This window comes from Agelaius tricolor, unplaced genomic scaffold, assembly GCF_023055355.1.
Source record: "Agelaius tricolor isolate 1412-34295 unplaced genomic scaffold, bAgeTri1.0.p SCAF_6, whole genome shotgun sequence".
Lineage (NCBI taxonomy): Eukaryota > Metazoa > Chordata > Aves > Passeriformes > Icteridae > Agelaius > Agelaius tricolor.
This window is the reverse complement of record NW_027269266.1, coordinates 15,808,822-15,825,164: the sequence shown is the minus strand read 5'-3', so window position 1 is coordinate 15,825,164 and position 16,343 is coordinate 15,808,822. Positions and strand designations below refer to the sequence as shown.

The following is a 16,343-nucleotide window of genomic DNA, read 5'->3' as shown; positions in this document are numbered from 1 at the left end:
TGGAGGTCTGCTCGGTGTCCCAAGATATAAGAGATGTTGGTAATGATATCTAATTTCCAAAGTTGGAGAATTCTCTGACAAATGGGCACTCTTAAGACACAGTTTATCCATGATAGATCATACAGAAGAATCACATGCTGTGAGTGCCAGTTTCTTTTCATTACACTGTTTTTTCTGCAGACTTCTAATGTAAGTGGGTTTAATCCGAGATTCACCTGCTATTAATGGGAGCTGCATTACCAAAGAGAGACCTAGTGACTAAAGGCTGGCTCCTAGGTATAAGTATGTGCAAAAAAAGCCAGGGACTATAAGCCCAAATATTGGGCTATTCAGGTACTAAATTTCTTCAGGAACTCCCAATGACAAGACAGCATCAGGAACTGACAGGGACTTGGACTTTGCAGCACTGGGCCAAATTTAATGTTGGTCCTAAGTAAGCTCCCTGCAGGTTCCACAAGGCAAGAGCTGTGTGGCATATGGTACAGGTCCAAAAAACAAATAATGTGAAATGCAGGGTGAGCTCAGGAAGCAGGGTTCCATGTGCTAAGGATCACACTGGTCCAATGCTCAGGGTGCCTTCTTCTGAGCAAAACCTCTGGTTGGAATTCTGGAGTTATTTACACAGGGATTACTCTGTAGCATTTTTTACCATGGGATAGAGAAGGGAAGGGAGTCACAGAATCCTAGAATGGTTTGAGTTGGGAGGGCTCCTAAAGATCATCTCATTCCAACCCCCATAGTGGGCAGAGACACCTTCCACTGGACCAAGCTGTCCCAAACACCATCCAACCTGACCTTGAACACTTCTAGGCATGGGACATCCACAGCTTCTCAGGGGAATGTGTTCCAGTGCCTCATCCAGGGGCTGCCACGGATTCAGTGCATTGTTGCCTCTTGCTGTGAATTTGCTGACCACAGAAATTCAGTAGTAGAGAGTAGCAGAGGTTTCAGTCAGGTCAGTGCTCAGTTTCGATACTGAAACACTGCTGGACATTAGGTATGGTGGGGAGGTATCTTTGCTTGGCACTCAGAAATTAAAGCAGTTCACTATAAATGGGTTAGCAATACCTGGTTTATCAGAATTTTTTCTTGCTAGATGAATGGCAGTATGGTGTAGAAACAAGAGGTCCATGTGAAACCTAGAGCCTGCTCTGATCCTTTCTACCCTCTTCCTACATAGCAGATATGGACAAAAACTTTTACCACTGACTCAGTACACTGTGCCTTTTCAAAAGCTCCTCACCTAAGGTTCCCACATAAGTAGGTTGTCCCCATAGATCTGGACAGATTTTATAACACATGAAGCTGGAGAAGTTTTTGCTCAGTTCAGAGTTGCTCAGATAGGTCCTGGAAAAGAAACCCCAACTCCTGTTCCAGTGGGAGCAGGGTGTGCTGGGCCAGATTGTCCCCAGGCACTTCATTTTTGTGAAGTGGAAAACCAGATCATGCCTTGAGAACAGAATGCTAGTTTTTCCAACAAAAATAAATCTTTGGGGGCTCACCTAAGAGAGAAGGAAAGGAAGATTCATTGCTTCACTTACATGAATCCCAAATTTAAAAATACATCTAAGATGAATGAGTGGGAATAAAACTTGTTCTAGTGAGCCTCATTCCTCAGTAATTCCCATTTGCTGGGAAAAAGGCAAACTCTTATCAGGGAAGTCACTCTAGGAAGAGAAGCATTTTCCTAATCAGAGTGTGAAGCATGCCCTACTCTTAAATCATTTATATTTTACTTTTTTATGATGCAATCATGAATTAGCTTTTTCTGTGTTTGTAATGAGAGAATAGAACAGATGGTCAGGGCTTAGTTCAGGGTGATAAATCCATTAAGATAACCTACAGAAAGTGGCTGCTGGGACAGTTGCTGCCAAATAAGTGTTCATTCAATTTTTTGTTCAGGCCTTGGGTACTGTGTGGAAGAACCATCTCAGTTCTTCACTACCATGGGATAAAAGGGATAAGAAATCACACACAAATTTGTGGAATGTATTATTACTGTCTACATTGCTCAAGGAACTGGATGGTATGGTATAGGGGATGCACAGGGTAATGTAGAGAAATATCCTGGACTTGTTGCTTCCCAATAGCTGCCCCTGAAGATACACATTCTCCATACCAGACTGCATGTCTACTTTTAGCTGAACCAATGGCTCAATTGCAGAGTTCAGTTTTCCATCAAGGAGTGATTGCAAATTCCCATTTAACTTTGAATTCATGCCTTCACTTGTTATGCAGGAAATTTCTCAAAGCATTTAGAATCCTAGGATTCTATATGCTATATTCTATACTGGACAGGCCCTATGGAGGGCACTTGGTCTAATCCAACTCAAAGCATTTGTCACAGTGGACCAAACCCCTGGGTCTCTTCCAACTGGAACTATTCTGTTCTATTCTGTCCTGTTCAAATTCCACCCTTAGACTCCAAGAGAAGGCTCCCACTTAAGCTAGGCCACAAATATGACCTATTACTTTCCAAAAACAAAGGTTAGAATAATCAGGTATCCTCTAGCTTATGATTAGCAAAAAGAGATAATAAGCCATAAAGCAAACAAAGTGAGAAGTTGTGTGTTCATTATTTCTGATGATGTCTTTGACCTGAATCACATCAGGCTGCTCCATAAATGAATCTAAGCAGAATCCATAGCTCAGCTTCAGGGAGGTTCAGATCTGCATTCAGTCTCTGTGTGTCTCTGGAAACCAGCAGTACACTTTTCCAAAGTACTTTGACACTTCTGCTTCTAATAAATTTTGCCAAAATCCCTTTCCATCACTGGAATCCAGCACCAGAGCACTACCACATTTCTTTAGATAGTGCTTCCATGTGGAAACAGTATCTCCATATACCAGGACCTCAGAGTTTCACCACACCTGAGCAGCTAGAAGCTGGCTGTGGAGCTGTATCCAGTCTATGGAAGAGAGAGAAGACTCTGCTGAGGAAGGATGTGGAGTTCCTGCAGTATCTCCTACAAAGCATTGAGAGTTTCCATGGAGGAAACAGAGCCCCCCACAGATACAACCCACCCCTGAGGGGCTCATGCCAGATCCCTGCTCTTCACTCCCCGGGCACCTGGGCACACGGCACCCTACATACAAGACAAATTGTTCATGGTGAGCTCCCACATGTTTCAGTGGAACCACTCCATAGGAGGGGACACACATAGGTCTGACAAAGTGAGCAGAGGAAAACCAATTGCATGCAAATACATATAAAGTAAACCCCCACAATTTCTTTCAAGTGTTTTCTTCCATACATGGTAATGTCAGGGGGATTTATTAACAAAAGCTGTGTAAGCAGAGGTTTGAATTTGAACAGGTTTTTTTTTTCACTTCTTCACCTCATTGCTGCCTGGCTGAGTGCTCAGTATCTGCCAGCACAGGCATTACATGATGCTCTGCTTGTCCCCACAGCCATCAGTCCAGGCAGAGCCTGAGCTGGGAAATGGCTGGAGCCTGAATAAATATTAGCAGGATAGTCTGGGTTGTGACTGCTTCCCTCTTCCCTTCTGCTCTCACCTGCACATGTGCTGCTGCTGCTGCTGCCTCGGCACAGAGCCACACTACAGGAGGAGCTGAGGAGCTTCTCCCCATCCACAGATGTCTAATGGGACACTGTGCTTTGGATGAGTGACCCTCCCCTGGATGCAGCTTGTGTACATGCTGGAGACAGGTGACATTTTAACAATAAATCTGCTGAATTACAACTCAGGGAGAATTTACTTAGAAATTTACATAATGTAGCTAGGGGAGATTTTTAAATGCTTCCGCTTGTGCATAAGGAAGAAAAAAAAAATAGGAGGAAAATGAGTAACAGTTTAATTGGCTTTCAGAACAGTCTATGGGGAGAAAGGCAGGCCGGATGTCTGCCTAGCTACACGGCTTGGTGTGTGCTGTAACCATGGGAGGCAACATTACAGGCATGACAGGACAATGATTTGGTTTTTCAGCACTGAAGATCTGAAAAATGAATTACCTCCAGCTGGGGGGTTGTTTTCCACTTGAGGAAGACCTGTCATGCTGGTTTGGATGACTGCAGGTCAGGCTTCTGTTGGAGGGAAAAATGGAGGATTTTCTCCTGGTCTGCCATGCACCACCTCAAATATGGATCACAGCTGTTGGGATGAATGGGATCTGCCTCTTCCACCATCCCCCTCATTTTAATCAAGGAGTGGCTTGTAATGAACAGGGTAACTGAGAGGATGATGAGATTTGGGCTGATGAGCCTGATGCCTTGTGCTCCTTCTGCTCCCACTTCCCCCCAGACCCCTACTTCCCTCCTCCAGAATCTGGGGAAAATGGTACAGCAGCAGAACTGTGTTGGTTCAGTTCCCACTGCCTCAAAACTGCTGCATTTTGGGACGGTACCAGTAACAGAGACCTGCAAGAAAGATACTGACAGTTGATTTTTTATTTAATTTTGTCTTTTAAAAAAGCACCAGTGAAATCGATGTCAATTACATTAAAACATGCAAGTTGCAGGACTAACCACTTTCTCTCAGCCTCCTTCATTTCTCAGATAATTCAGGGAGAACTCTATTGATTACCTGTCCTCCTCAGGAGCAAACACCATCTGAGTGAGATTAACACCAGGAATGTGAGGGAAATGCCTCTTTTCTACAGCTGAACTAGAGGCAGAGGCCAGGAGTGACACCATCACCTGCTACCACTTTCTGGCCCTAAGCCACTTGCCAGAACTGGGGACATGTCGGGCTGGGTCTCTCCTCACCAAAGCTCCGTAACCTGTTTCACCTCCCTCCAAAACCATGGCTACATGGCTGATATGCCATGGGGGTAAGTTAGAAAGTGTATGGAAAGATCACAGGACCATCACTTGCCAAAATGGCTGAACATGGAAAAATGCTGTCCCTCTGCCTATAGCATGGATGCCAGCACCAAAGTGGGGTGGCAAAGCCCTCTCCTCCCTGCCAGCAGCACTGCTCTCCTAACACCCTGAATCACAGTCCTGAGGACTCACAGGCATCCCACTCCAGGGTTTTTATCCAGGTACTCTGCCTTCACTCCACCGTGTCTTATTGCACAGAACAAAGCCATAAATCAGCCGTGCCCTGCTCCCCTCTGCAGCACGGGGGAGCCTCGCTGACATTCATGCTTTGCTGCAGTGCTCTGTGGATCCGAGCAGAGGCAGTGATTGCAGCCGGGGTACTGATCAGATGCTGTCTTGGATGTCCTCAGCTGCCATGGAACTCACTGTCTTAGGCATAAGGATGCTTCAATACAAACGTGTATATTCAGGACTGATCACACAAGACTATTTTTTAGCTTTGATTTTAGAATTAGGCTAGAAGAATTAGACTAAAAGAAAGTAAATTTATTGTTAACTTTGTTTATTATTAGCATCATTATTAGCTTTGTTGTCCAATGTAATCAAAACACTTCCTTCCCCATCCTTCTGAAATGATGAACTAATTCCAAATCAGAAATGAAATTATTGGAACAGAAGCAGACAGTAGCATTAAGGCTTAACCTAGAAAACTAAGTTGTGTTTAGATCTACCTTTTAAGGACGGGCTGCCTAACTAACACACGTGTCCTATTACAGGTATATTTATAGGCCAAGCTAAGGCAGCTGTGACTGCAAATCACCACAGGAAACCCTCAGATGACACAAAGCAGGAAAGGCTCAGCACAGCTCCTTCGCCATTCCTTGAGCAACAGCGCTGAGATCAGTGCCTGTAACACGCATCCAGGACAGTAAAAGTGCTTTTGCATGCAAGTACCAGACCTGTTCTCCTTAAAAACAACCTAGAATAGCTGCAAGCAAACGTCTCAACAGGATTTTGTTACGTTTACAGCCGCAGCGAGTGTTCATTTTTAAGCTCCTCTCGGTAAGAAGTGATTGAAACCTTTACCTGCAAATGCTGCATCGGCATTTAAGCGGGTGCTTTGCTCATTGCTTTTATGAGGTCTGATTCTTTAGGTGGAACGCAGGGATTACACACGGAATCTTTCCCGGTGCCGCCCCGCCGCTATGGCGGCTCGTCCGCTCAGGGGGATGCTCGGAGGGATGCTCGGAGGGATGCTCGGGAGGATGCTCGGGAGCGGCCGCCCGCTCCTCCCGCTGCCGAGCGCCGCCCGCGCTGCGCACAGAGACACAGGTACCGCATGGGGAGGGGGAAAGGAGCCCCTGCTCGCCGGCTTCTGGCCGCTTAAGGAGGGCTGCGTTAGCATGCTGTAGGTTTTTGTCTTGAACTGGCAGGCTAAGCTCTAGGTTTTTTGGTTAAACTATCATGTTCAAATTAATTTCCCCCTGCCCTCTCCCCCGCCCCCAGTCTCACCTCTACCTTGCAAGAGGTGAATTCAGGCAAGCATTCGCTCCTCAGGAGCTGATTGTTTATCAAGGATCCCGTGCTGATGGGAGACAGGCTGGGAGGCAGTTCCCCACCTCAAACTTTTAGTTTAGGAGAGTATTAAACTATTTTACTCCCTGTTTTTCAGCCAGTCTATTAATTCTTTGCCAATCCTGTACCACCACAAGCGTTCTTGGTGTGTACAGGCTCACAGGACATGTTGCTGGAGGTTTGCACCATAATGGGCAACTTCTGCTCTGCTGTTGTGCGTCCCTCACTGAACTGTGGCCCCATTTCCCTTGGCTGTAGGTGTTGCTGCCTTGCAGTCCTTCTTTGCACCACTTTTCACTGGGGCCTGTGGGAGTTGCCAGTGTTCCACAGCCCACAGATGAACATTACTTCTGGTTTCTGAGGGTTTCCAAGAGGTTTTCCAAACCTTTTAGTGCTATCCAGGGATGAAGGAGGAGCACTGGCAGACCAGCTGTTATCCTGAGCCAGGGCAGAGGGCTGTGCTGGGAGGGTGGGTGGTACCTGGAGTCAGAGGTGCCCATTTCCTTTACAAACCTTCCCAAGTGGTTTGCTGGAGCTGCTCTCTGGATGCAGCACTCCAAATGGAAAGCAGATGCCAAGTCCTGCATGTGCCCCTGCTCATGCCCCTGAACTGCCCTCTGTGCTTTGTCTGTACCCACAGAAACTTTTGGAGAACTGAAATGATGATGGAAAGCATCAGTGGAATCTAAGCTATCTTACTAAATTATCTTTTTATATCTAATTGAAGACACAGACCCCCTCACTAAACAAGCTCAAGCAGCTGCTGCAACAGACTGGAAAAAGAAACTGACTCCGGAGCAATTCTATGTCACGCGAGAAAAAGGAACAGAACCGGTGAGCAGAAATGCTGATGCTGCCCAAGGGTGAGCACCTCCTCTGCCTGCTGGGCACAGAAAATCCTGCCCTGAGGAGCTCTCACCACTCCCTTTCTTCACAGGACTTCCCCTGCCTTCCTGTGGATGAAAGTTAGACTCAACATACGGAACAGGGTGGATTTTGTTCTGACCCAGACTGTTTTGCAGATGAAAAACATTCTGCATTCTTTTCATATTTTATTGGGTTTTTTTTCTGGGATACTTTCCTGCCAGATTAACTGTTTGTGTGGTGGGAGTAGAGGCCCGTCCGGAGGACAGGGAGATCCTCAGATATTTTTATCCTGTAGCCTCCTTTTTATGGCCATATGTAGATTAGCCATGGAAATCTTAAACATAGTGCTCCCTTCAGGAGATGGGTTCTCCCTCAGGTGCCAGATCACCCACCCACATGTCCCCACATTTCCTCCTTCTGGGAAGGAAGCCATGTAGCATTGTGGGTGGAGTGCTGGCTGTCCCTAGCCCAGAGACAGGACTTCTGCACACATGGAGCACGTACCATGTGATCTGTGCCCAAATCCATATCTGTAAAATAAGGATCCCAGTACCAGACCATGCAGGAAGGAGGAGAGTCTCTTTGTAAAGCCACTTTAAAGTTGTGGCAGTCCATAGCAGAGCCCTGGCCTTTGGGATCCTGCACATTTCACCAGTTTCTTGGAGGTCACGACTCCATCCTTGGTACCTGGATGATTTACGCATCTGACCGGTCTCAAAGTTTGTGGGGGTAGGGGGTAGTCTTCACTGCTAGCCCAAAGGCATCCTCCCCTTCATTTTTTCAGGCTGCTAATCTTTCTTCTTCAAAGCCCCCCTGCAAAGCCTTCTTTTTATGGTTTTTCTCCTGTTTTGAATCTGATTCCTACATGCTTCTTCCAGATGGTGAGCTTTTAAAGACCTACATTATTAACTTCTCTTTTTTCCTTCCTATTTGAAAAGCCATTCAGTGGGATCTACCTGAATAACACAGAATCAGGAATATACTGCTGTGTGTGCTGCAATGCCCCCCTCTTCAGGTAACATCCTCTGGATTTCCCAGCATCTTTAACATGTACTGATTGTGGCAGGAAGGGCAAAGTCTTTTCATGAATGGCATGGAAAGTGTTGGTCAGAAGAACAATCCCTTGGTGCCCAAGTGCTGTGTGTAAGTGTTCCAGGATGCCTGTGGTGACACAGATCCATGGTATGCCTTGTCCTTGAGCTGATGAGGATTGCCCATGGCCAGCACACAGCTTCAGGCTGTAGTCTGCATGTTTCTCATGACACACTTTCTAGTTGAGAATAATTCTCTGGTTAAGAGGTCCTTAAGACACAAGCTGCTGCAAAATCCATGTATTTATGCATGAGTGTCACTGTGTGTTTGCTCTGTTCTTGTGCTCCTCCATACTCATCTTCTGCCACTCATGCTGCTGGGCTGGAGAGACCTTGGTCTGCCTTTGTTCGCTATTGTGATGTTCTCACTGCTGGGTCCCTCACACTGCAGCTGAGACCTTCTCTTCACCCCCACCCCCTCCTTGTTCCCTAAATTAAATCCCACTATTCTTGCCTTTTTGGTTACATCTACTTTTTAAAGCCTGGCTGCAAATGATTGCACAGTTAACCTCTGTGCTCTTTACAATACTATGTATTTTGCAACTTCATTAAAGTCTAAGTAAAAGGAAATAGAGTGCCTTGGAGTAGGATGTGCAGAGAGTGTTCTGCTCTCTGTTAATGAACCAGGACAGACAGTTTCTCATATTTTTGGCCTAGAAAATAGCCCTTATTTATTCCCAACTGAGAATTGAATGAAATGTGGCTGATTTAAAGGATGAATCATAGATCAGAACTTCAAATGGGATGGTAAGGATCAAGAGATCTGGATAGTAAGAAATGAGGGGAAAATGTAATGGATGTATTGAAAATAAACCTAAACTAAGCAATTAAATGGTAATTGTGTATAATTAGTTTTCCTTTGGCCAAGTGCAGAAAACTATTGTTATGCAAACATGCATTTGCTTACATGTATAATTTTCCATAGAGGTTTGCTAATGAATACTTCTAAATAAATTGATTTCTGGTGTTAGCTCAGTATTACAAAATATTCTGAAGAGAAATATAAAACCTAAAAACACCGCTGGAAAATTCAGATAAATTAGAGAAATTGTACTAAGCTGTGGAAAAAGTACTAAGCTGTGGAAGAGTTCCTTCCATTCCTTCAGGTTTTCCTTCAATTTTGGCCCCTTTTATATTAGACAATTGATATTGACAGGCCAACATGAAGAGAGACAAACACCGGGGGAAATTGCTTCTGTTGTTAAACTAGTAACAAAACAGCAATATAACCAAACAGCCAGGCTTGCCCTTTGCACTATGCAGCTCTCAGAGAATATAAGCACTTTTCTTTGCAGCACAAGATAATGCTAAGCCTCACAGACAAAAAAGGCCAAACTTTCAGGAAAAAAAATCTTGTAGGAAAAAAGGAAACTATTAAATGTGAAAAATCACCTGAAAATATGTTTTCCATGGAGATGTTATGCTGTGGAGAACACAAGGAATGAGGGGGAGAAGTGGTATTGGATAAGAGATCAATTCATCATATTTATTTCCTAGTCCATTAAAAATATTCTTGTGAATTTTTGTTTTTTTCAAATGCGTTAGATCATTAGCTGCAGGTAAACATGAAGTATTTCCTCCTTTCTTTGAAACATGTGTGTATACATTTAAATCATAATTTAGTACCTTCTGCTACCAAATATACATTTGAAAGAGTTGGAAATACATGGAACAAACCCCTAACCTTTATAGATAGCAAATTGTTGTGCTTTAATGAAAACTCAAACCTTCATCAAACCATAAACCTACAGCTGAGATTCATACAGCAAAAAGCACTTTTTAAAATTATCTGGATTCCATCCAGGATGACTGAAACAGGGATCAAAGTAAATGACATGTGCTGGAGGAATGGTGTGTCGAGGTCTAATCTAATGCATATGTTTAGGGAAAGTCCATTTATCCATAAATTAAGTGGTGAAATACTTCAAAGGACAAATATGATCTTGAACAGCAATATTTTTGGGTACTAAAATGTTTCTATTAGGGAATCTAAGTGACATTACTCTTAATAAAACCACACAGAGACCATTTCTGTTGAGAGCTAGTTTAACAGCTCAAAAGATTGTTCCTTTAGCAGTGGAAAACATCTACAATAAACTTAAGTATTGTGAGTGGCATGTAAGGGACAGAGTCACTCAGGGTCAGATGCAAAACCCACACAGTGTTAAAGACCTTCCTTGACTCTGTGGGTTTTCAAAGAGGATCATTGTATCTATCTGTGAATATACATAAGGATTCCTGCGTCAAAAAATAAAAGAGTTTTGATAAAAAGAAACAGAACAGATGTATGTCAGGGAAGCTCAGAAGTCATGTATGGATTTGTATCCCCCAGGCCATTCTTGGGGACTCTGTGCCTGGTAGGGACAGTGTTCATGTGGGTTTGTGGCAGGGAAAACAGGGAGCCTTCTTGAGCTGGAAAGAAACAGGCCTGGAGCCCTGAGGACCTTGATGTACAAACACAGAGTCTGCAAAGTGCATGAGCTTCAGAGCAGGCTGCTCCTCTGCTGTGCCCTATTTCCCTCCAGTTTTGTGGAGAGGAGGGGAAGGAGAACATTTCTCATGGCTGTGTGTTGATGTTAATGACCGAGCTACAGCCCACACAAAAAGTAGCCTCTGGTCATTCTGTGCTAGCAAATCCTCTTTTATTTCCACAGCTGCATTACTCAACGACAGCCCTGTACAGATTATTATAAAAATGCTGACTCATGCACTGCTCTTTGGGTTGGATTTTTAAAGTTTTTTCTCCCGTTTGTTTGCCTTATATTTCTAAAAGGCACTGCAATTAAGATTTTCAGATTTTTCTTTGCCGTGTGAACAACCCACCAAAATATACATGATGTATATGACATACTTTGTTTTGAATTCTGCTGTAACTAACCTTTCAATCCCCTCGATCGGGCTGCTAGTGGTGCTGATGTCTCCATCCACCACTAGATGCCAGTAAGAGCATTGGGTTTGCAAAACTGGGAAAAAAACATGAGAAATCATGAGGAAATGGTTGTGGTGAGTCTCCAGACCTCTAATCTGAGAAGTATATGAACCTATCTTAATTTCTTGTTCTAACTCACACTAGGTCCCTCTTTGATGAGAGAAGGTTCATATTGCTGTCAAAACTTGCACAATTTGAAACAAAAAGGATTATCTCATTTCTGTACCAAATCCCTAAAATGTCTTTTGATCACATTTGCCAATACACTCTGGGTTTTAATATGCAGCTAAACAGTGCTGGTCACCCTGGATGTTCACAGGGGCACCCACAAGCTGACAGTCTGTTGTACTGTTTCTTCTGGCTGCCTTTATCTCTTGGGAAAAGTAGATCTCTGTGCTGTGAGGATTTGTCATTGGTTGATGGATGGTTTGAGCAAGGCTCTGTTTGATTTTCCAAACCAGCTTGATGGCTGACTGCAAGACAAAGCCTCTATCATCATCAGGCACGAGCCTGGTCTGGTGGGCCAGCCCAGCCTTTGTCTGCTCTTCATTTCTTCTTGTGAACTCTCTTCTCTGAGATTGCTGGATTGAGCCAGGCTTCAAACTGCATCTCTGTAGGTGAAATTCAGCTAAACACTATAGCATAATGTTAGTATTGCATAGTTGTCAGAGAAAAAAAAACCACCTCTTCTAAGCTTTATAAAATACCAACTTGACATTGAAATAGAAACAGTGAGACAAAATCTCCTGTTGTGAGCTGATTGAGAATTCCCTTTGGAAAAGAGTTTCCAGCACAGTTCAATGCCAATGAGAAAACTTCTACTGGGCCAAATATTGATATTGGTACAACACAGGAATGAGAGAAGAAGCCAATGTTATTAATAGAAGCAGACTCTTTTATAACATCTCTGTTATTAACTAACAAGAAGATCTGGTTTCCACTACAGCTCAGAGAAGAAATACAATTCTGGGACTGGATGGCCATCTTTTTCTGAGGCTTATGGTACTTGTGGCAGAGATGAAAGTAACACCAATATTGTGAGACGACCAGACAACTCACTGGGGTCAAGAAGAACTGAAGTTGTCTGCAAACAGGTTGGTTTATTTTGGAAATGACACACAAAGACACAAAACTTAGCAGATAAGTTTTCTTTGTGCCTATGACTGAATCTACCTAAATACAACAGTGAGAATTACAGTATCACTGGAGCCATTCTTTCCAAGTCTGAGCTGAAGAAAAGTGTGTGTCTGGGGAAAGCAATTGTGTATGTATAGCCAAAGGCTGGAGCTCACAGAGAAAATGTACTGAAGGTGTGCTGCAAGGTGTGACAAGAGATGGTAGAAGATCTGAGATAGGGTCCATGAATTTGGCCCATCACAGGGACAGTTCTTCCTCATTCAGCCTTTTATTTTACTTGCTGTAGATGTTCTTAAAATATTCAGAGATTGAGACCAGGCCTTGAAGCCATTTGCAGCCATTACTGTTTGCCCTGCAGGATGGTAGCTGTGCTCTGCATCTCCACAGCTATTTTCTGTGGATTCTCTTGTTTCACAGAAGCTACCCTTCTATTTTTTCCTAGCTATTTTGACTCCCTCAGTCATTTTCCCTCTTCTCAGTCATCTCTTTTCTAGACTAGAAATTTCCAGTTCCTTCAGCTGTTCCTTTTTATGCAGTGCTTTTTAGTGTGCTCACCATTCTGTTGCTCTGTTCTGCATCCTTCCCAATTGAGCCTTTTCCTTCTTGTAGTAGAGTGCAAGGTTGGACACAGCACTGCAGCTGGGCCCAGCCTGCAGCAGGGGTTAGAGGCTGTTCAGGTGTGTTAGAAATGGTGTTCCTTACACCTTTACCTTTCCACAGACCATATAACACAGACACTTATTTATTTTGGAACCTGCTGTAATACCCAGGTTCTTTTTCTAAGCAACAGCCACCTTTAACCATTTCTTCCCAACCCTGAATCTGTTTTTTACTTCGGTTAAAGTATAAAAGTATGCAATTGAATTTAATAAATTGCATCCTGGATTGGGGTTTTTTTTATGTTGCTGTGAGTATGTTTTTGTAAACTGTTAAGATGGTTAATGCTGTCCTTCCATGTGCTTGCAGCAGGCTTAGGTACATCTGCAAATGTAACAAGAATTTGCTGCAGCCCTTTATCTTGGAAGTGTTCACATTTACAGCCATATGCAGCAAGCACCTTCAAGAACCCCAGCTGAAGACATTCCAAGTTAATAATGTCACTGATAGCTATACTGTGTCTAATATTTTCATGTCAGTAATTTGAGAGGGGAATCCTCAGGTGATCTATGAGAATGACCTACAGTGACTTATTAACTTGAAATTCTCATGACATATTGAGTTTATTAGATCCTCTCATTTATTTCCTATACTTTCTGGCAATACCATTTGAATTTCTCTTCTGGGATCAGCTTGTTTGGGGCAGATACTTGCCCACTGACAAGATGTGATTCCTTGTCACTCCTCAGGACTCTCCCACTCACACAACTCAACAGTGATTTAATCATGGAAGTTTCTTAATTCAGGATAGCACAGTAATAACAATGTTGGTCCATAATTCCAATGATAATAAATGCAATGACAATGGTTTCTGGTCACCAGTGGTGCTGCCCAGGGCTCAGTGCTGGCACAGCTCTGTTCAATGTCTTTATCAATGACCCACATGAGGGGATCCAGGGCACCCTCAGGCAGCCTGCAGACACAGCGAGCTGGGTGGGAGTGTTGAGCTGCTGGAGGGCAGGAAGGCTCTGCAGGGGCATCTGCACAGGCTGCACTGATGGGGAGAGCCCAGAGCTCTGAGGTCCAACAAGGCCGAGTGCCTGGGCCTGCTCCTGCCCTTGCTCACAACAACCCCTGCAGCTACAGCCTGGGGCAGAGTGGCTGCAAAGATGCCTGGAGGGAAAGGTGCTGGGGGTGCTGCTCAACAGCAGCTGAACATGAGCCACAGAGAGCCCAGGTGGCCAAGAGGCCAATGGCATCCTGGCCTGGCTCAGCTATGGAGTGGCAGCAGGACCAGGGCAGTGATCATCCCCCTGATCATCCTCACTCAGCACTGGTGAGGCCACACCTTGAATTCTGGGTTCAGTTCTGTGCCCCTCACTACAAGAAGGACATTGAGGTGCTGAAGAGAGTCCAGAGAAGGGCAATGGAGCTGGGGAAGGGTTTGGAGCACAAGTTTGATGAGGAGAAGCTGAGGGAGCTGGGGATGCTTAGCTGGAGAAAAGGAGGCTCAGGGGGGACCTCATCACTCTCTACAACTGCCTGGAAGGAGGGTGCAGCCAGGTGAGGGTTGGGCTCTTCTCCCAGGCAGTGGAGACAAGACAAGAGGACATGGCCTGAGGCTGTACCAGGGAGCTTCAGGCTGGACATCAGTGGGAATTTCTTCGTGAAAAGTGTTGTTAAGCATTGGAGTGGACTGCTGAGGGAGGTGCTGGAGTCACCATGCCTGGAGGTGTTCAAGAAATCACTGGACATGGCAATTAGTGCCATGGTGGTGATCAGTCAAAGATGGGCTCTGTGAATGAGAGGTCTTTCCCAACCCAAATGAATCTGTCATTTTGCAGTAAGACAATAATAAAATGGTAATAATTTCTGTTGCAGTGTGACGCCCATCTAGGCCATGTGTTTGATGATGGACCCACACCTTCTGGGCAGAGGTTCTGTATCAACAGCATTTCATTGAACTTTAAACCAGGCTCTGGTCACTGACAAGTGGCTCTCTCTGGCTTCCAGAACATTCTTTCTCTGCTCCTACAGCATGCTTGTGGAAAACTCTCATGCTTTTGATATATAACTCAAATTTTAGTGTTTATGCTGTAGTAGCTTTGTTTTCCAGCTGTTATCATTGTTGATAAAATACATTTTTGTTTTAACTCTCTGACAGTCTGTCTTTTCATGGTTAGCGTGGTGTGTTGATCTGCTTATTGTATTTTTTTAATTAAAAAAAAAATCTATGCAATAGTTCACATTTGCAGCTATCATCATTATTTGTATTGAGGCTGTGAAATGAGGTGCTCTCCTGAACCTGACTGCCTATTCTGAGCAGTAGTTGTGGCACTCAGGAACACAGATGGACATGGCTGATCACGGTAATCTTACACTTCTATAAAATCATCATATCCTTCTAATGGAAGCAAAAATAACATTAATCTTCAAATAAGGTCTGAGGGGGTTTTTTTCCCCTGATGTGAGAGACCCTTAGCTGAGCCAAGTGACGTTTCAGGGAACCCATAAAAGCAAAGTCCTGAAGGAGGACCTAATTAAAACTATTTCAGGCAATGGAACCAGTGGAGAAATGAAGTCTTTCTTCTTTTATATCAATTATTTTGATTCTGTATCCAATAGCAGAGTTGAAAGAGGGTTTGCTCCAGAAAATTTTCTTACAGCAATTAGATGATAATAATGTAATGATATGTGTAATATTTGCAGACTTCTGTTATCACTTATGTATTTCAGAATCCAAAAATAAAAATCAATATGGAATTTACTGCATTTGGGGAAAATAAATCAGCATTAAAAAAACAGGCTTGGTAAAGTGTTGCTTTTGATGCCTTGTCTGTTCTTCCTTGTACAAGTTTGTAAATATTTCTGCATTTGCCCAAGCATTGTCATTACGGTTTGCCCTAAAAGCAAAATAAATCCTATGTCTGTTAAACCGAGCTTTCCTTCCTTCAGAATTTTTTCCAGGGAAAATAATCTCTGACTCAGAACATCAGCTTCACTAAACTGGCTGGGTTTAAATGCTTCCCTGCTGAGAGTTACTAGGCAACATCTCATTTGGCTTTACCTATAACAGCCTGTTTCCACTCTCTCCACTTTGGTTGCCTCAGTGATAAAAAGGGTGTGTTCATTTACTAGTGTAGTCTTAAAGCTGTTTAATGTCTTCAGAAAATGGACCTCTACTGCACTGAATTTATTTCTGCTCCTTCCATCTTGGAGCTCTGTGGTTTTTCATTCTCCTCTGCTTTCTACAGGGGAGCTCTACAATTCCAAAAACTCTACAAATAACTCTACAAATCCAAAAACATCATAGAAGCAATGATCACTACAGCCAACCTAAACCAGAACGGCACAAAGCCCACCA

General features: G+C 43.8%; 1 protein-coding gene and 1 long non-coding RNA gene across 3 annotated transcripts in view; one reads left to right on the top strand and one right to left on the bottom strand.

Annotated features, from left to right (window-relative positions):
* LOC139590902 (uncharacterized) overlaps positions 1-5,996 on the bottom strand; it is a 42,623-nt gene extending 36,627 nt beyond the window's left edge. Inside the window, exon 1 of one of the 2 annotated variants that reach the window (XR_011679464.1) lies at positions 5,870-5,996. This is a non-coding gene — a long non-coding RNA (uncharacterized lncRNA). The remainder of the gene's footprint in view (positions 1-5,869) is intronic. The other variant, XR_011679463.1, reaches the window with a different exon arrangement.
* MSRB2 (methionine sulfoxide reductase B2) lies at positions 5,983-15,918 on the top strand. Its single transcript, XM_071428823.1, has 5 exons — positions 5,983-6,115; positions 7,086-7,192; positions 8,164-8,240; positions 12,192-12,339; positions 14,861-15,918. The coding sequence occupies exons 1-5, from the start codon at positions 5,989-5,991 to the stop codon at positions 14,966-14,968; spliced, it is 567 nt and encodes a 188-aa protein (XP_071284924.1). The 5' UTR covers positions 5,983-5,988; the 3' UTR covers positions 14,969-15,918.
* Positions 15,919-16,343: the final 425 nt, after the last annotated feature.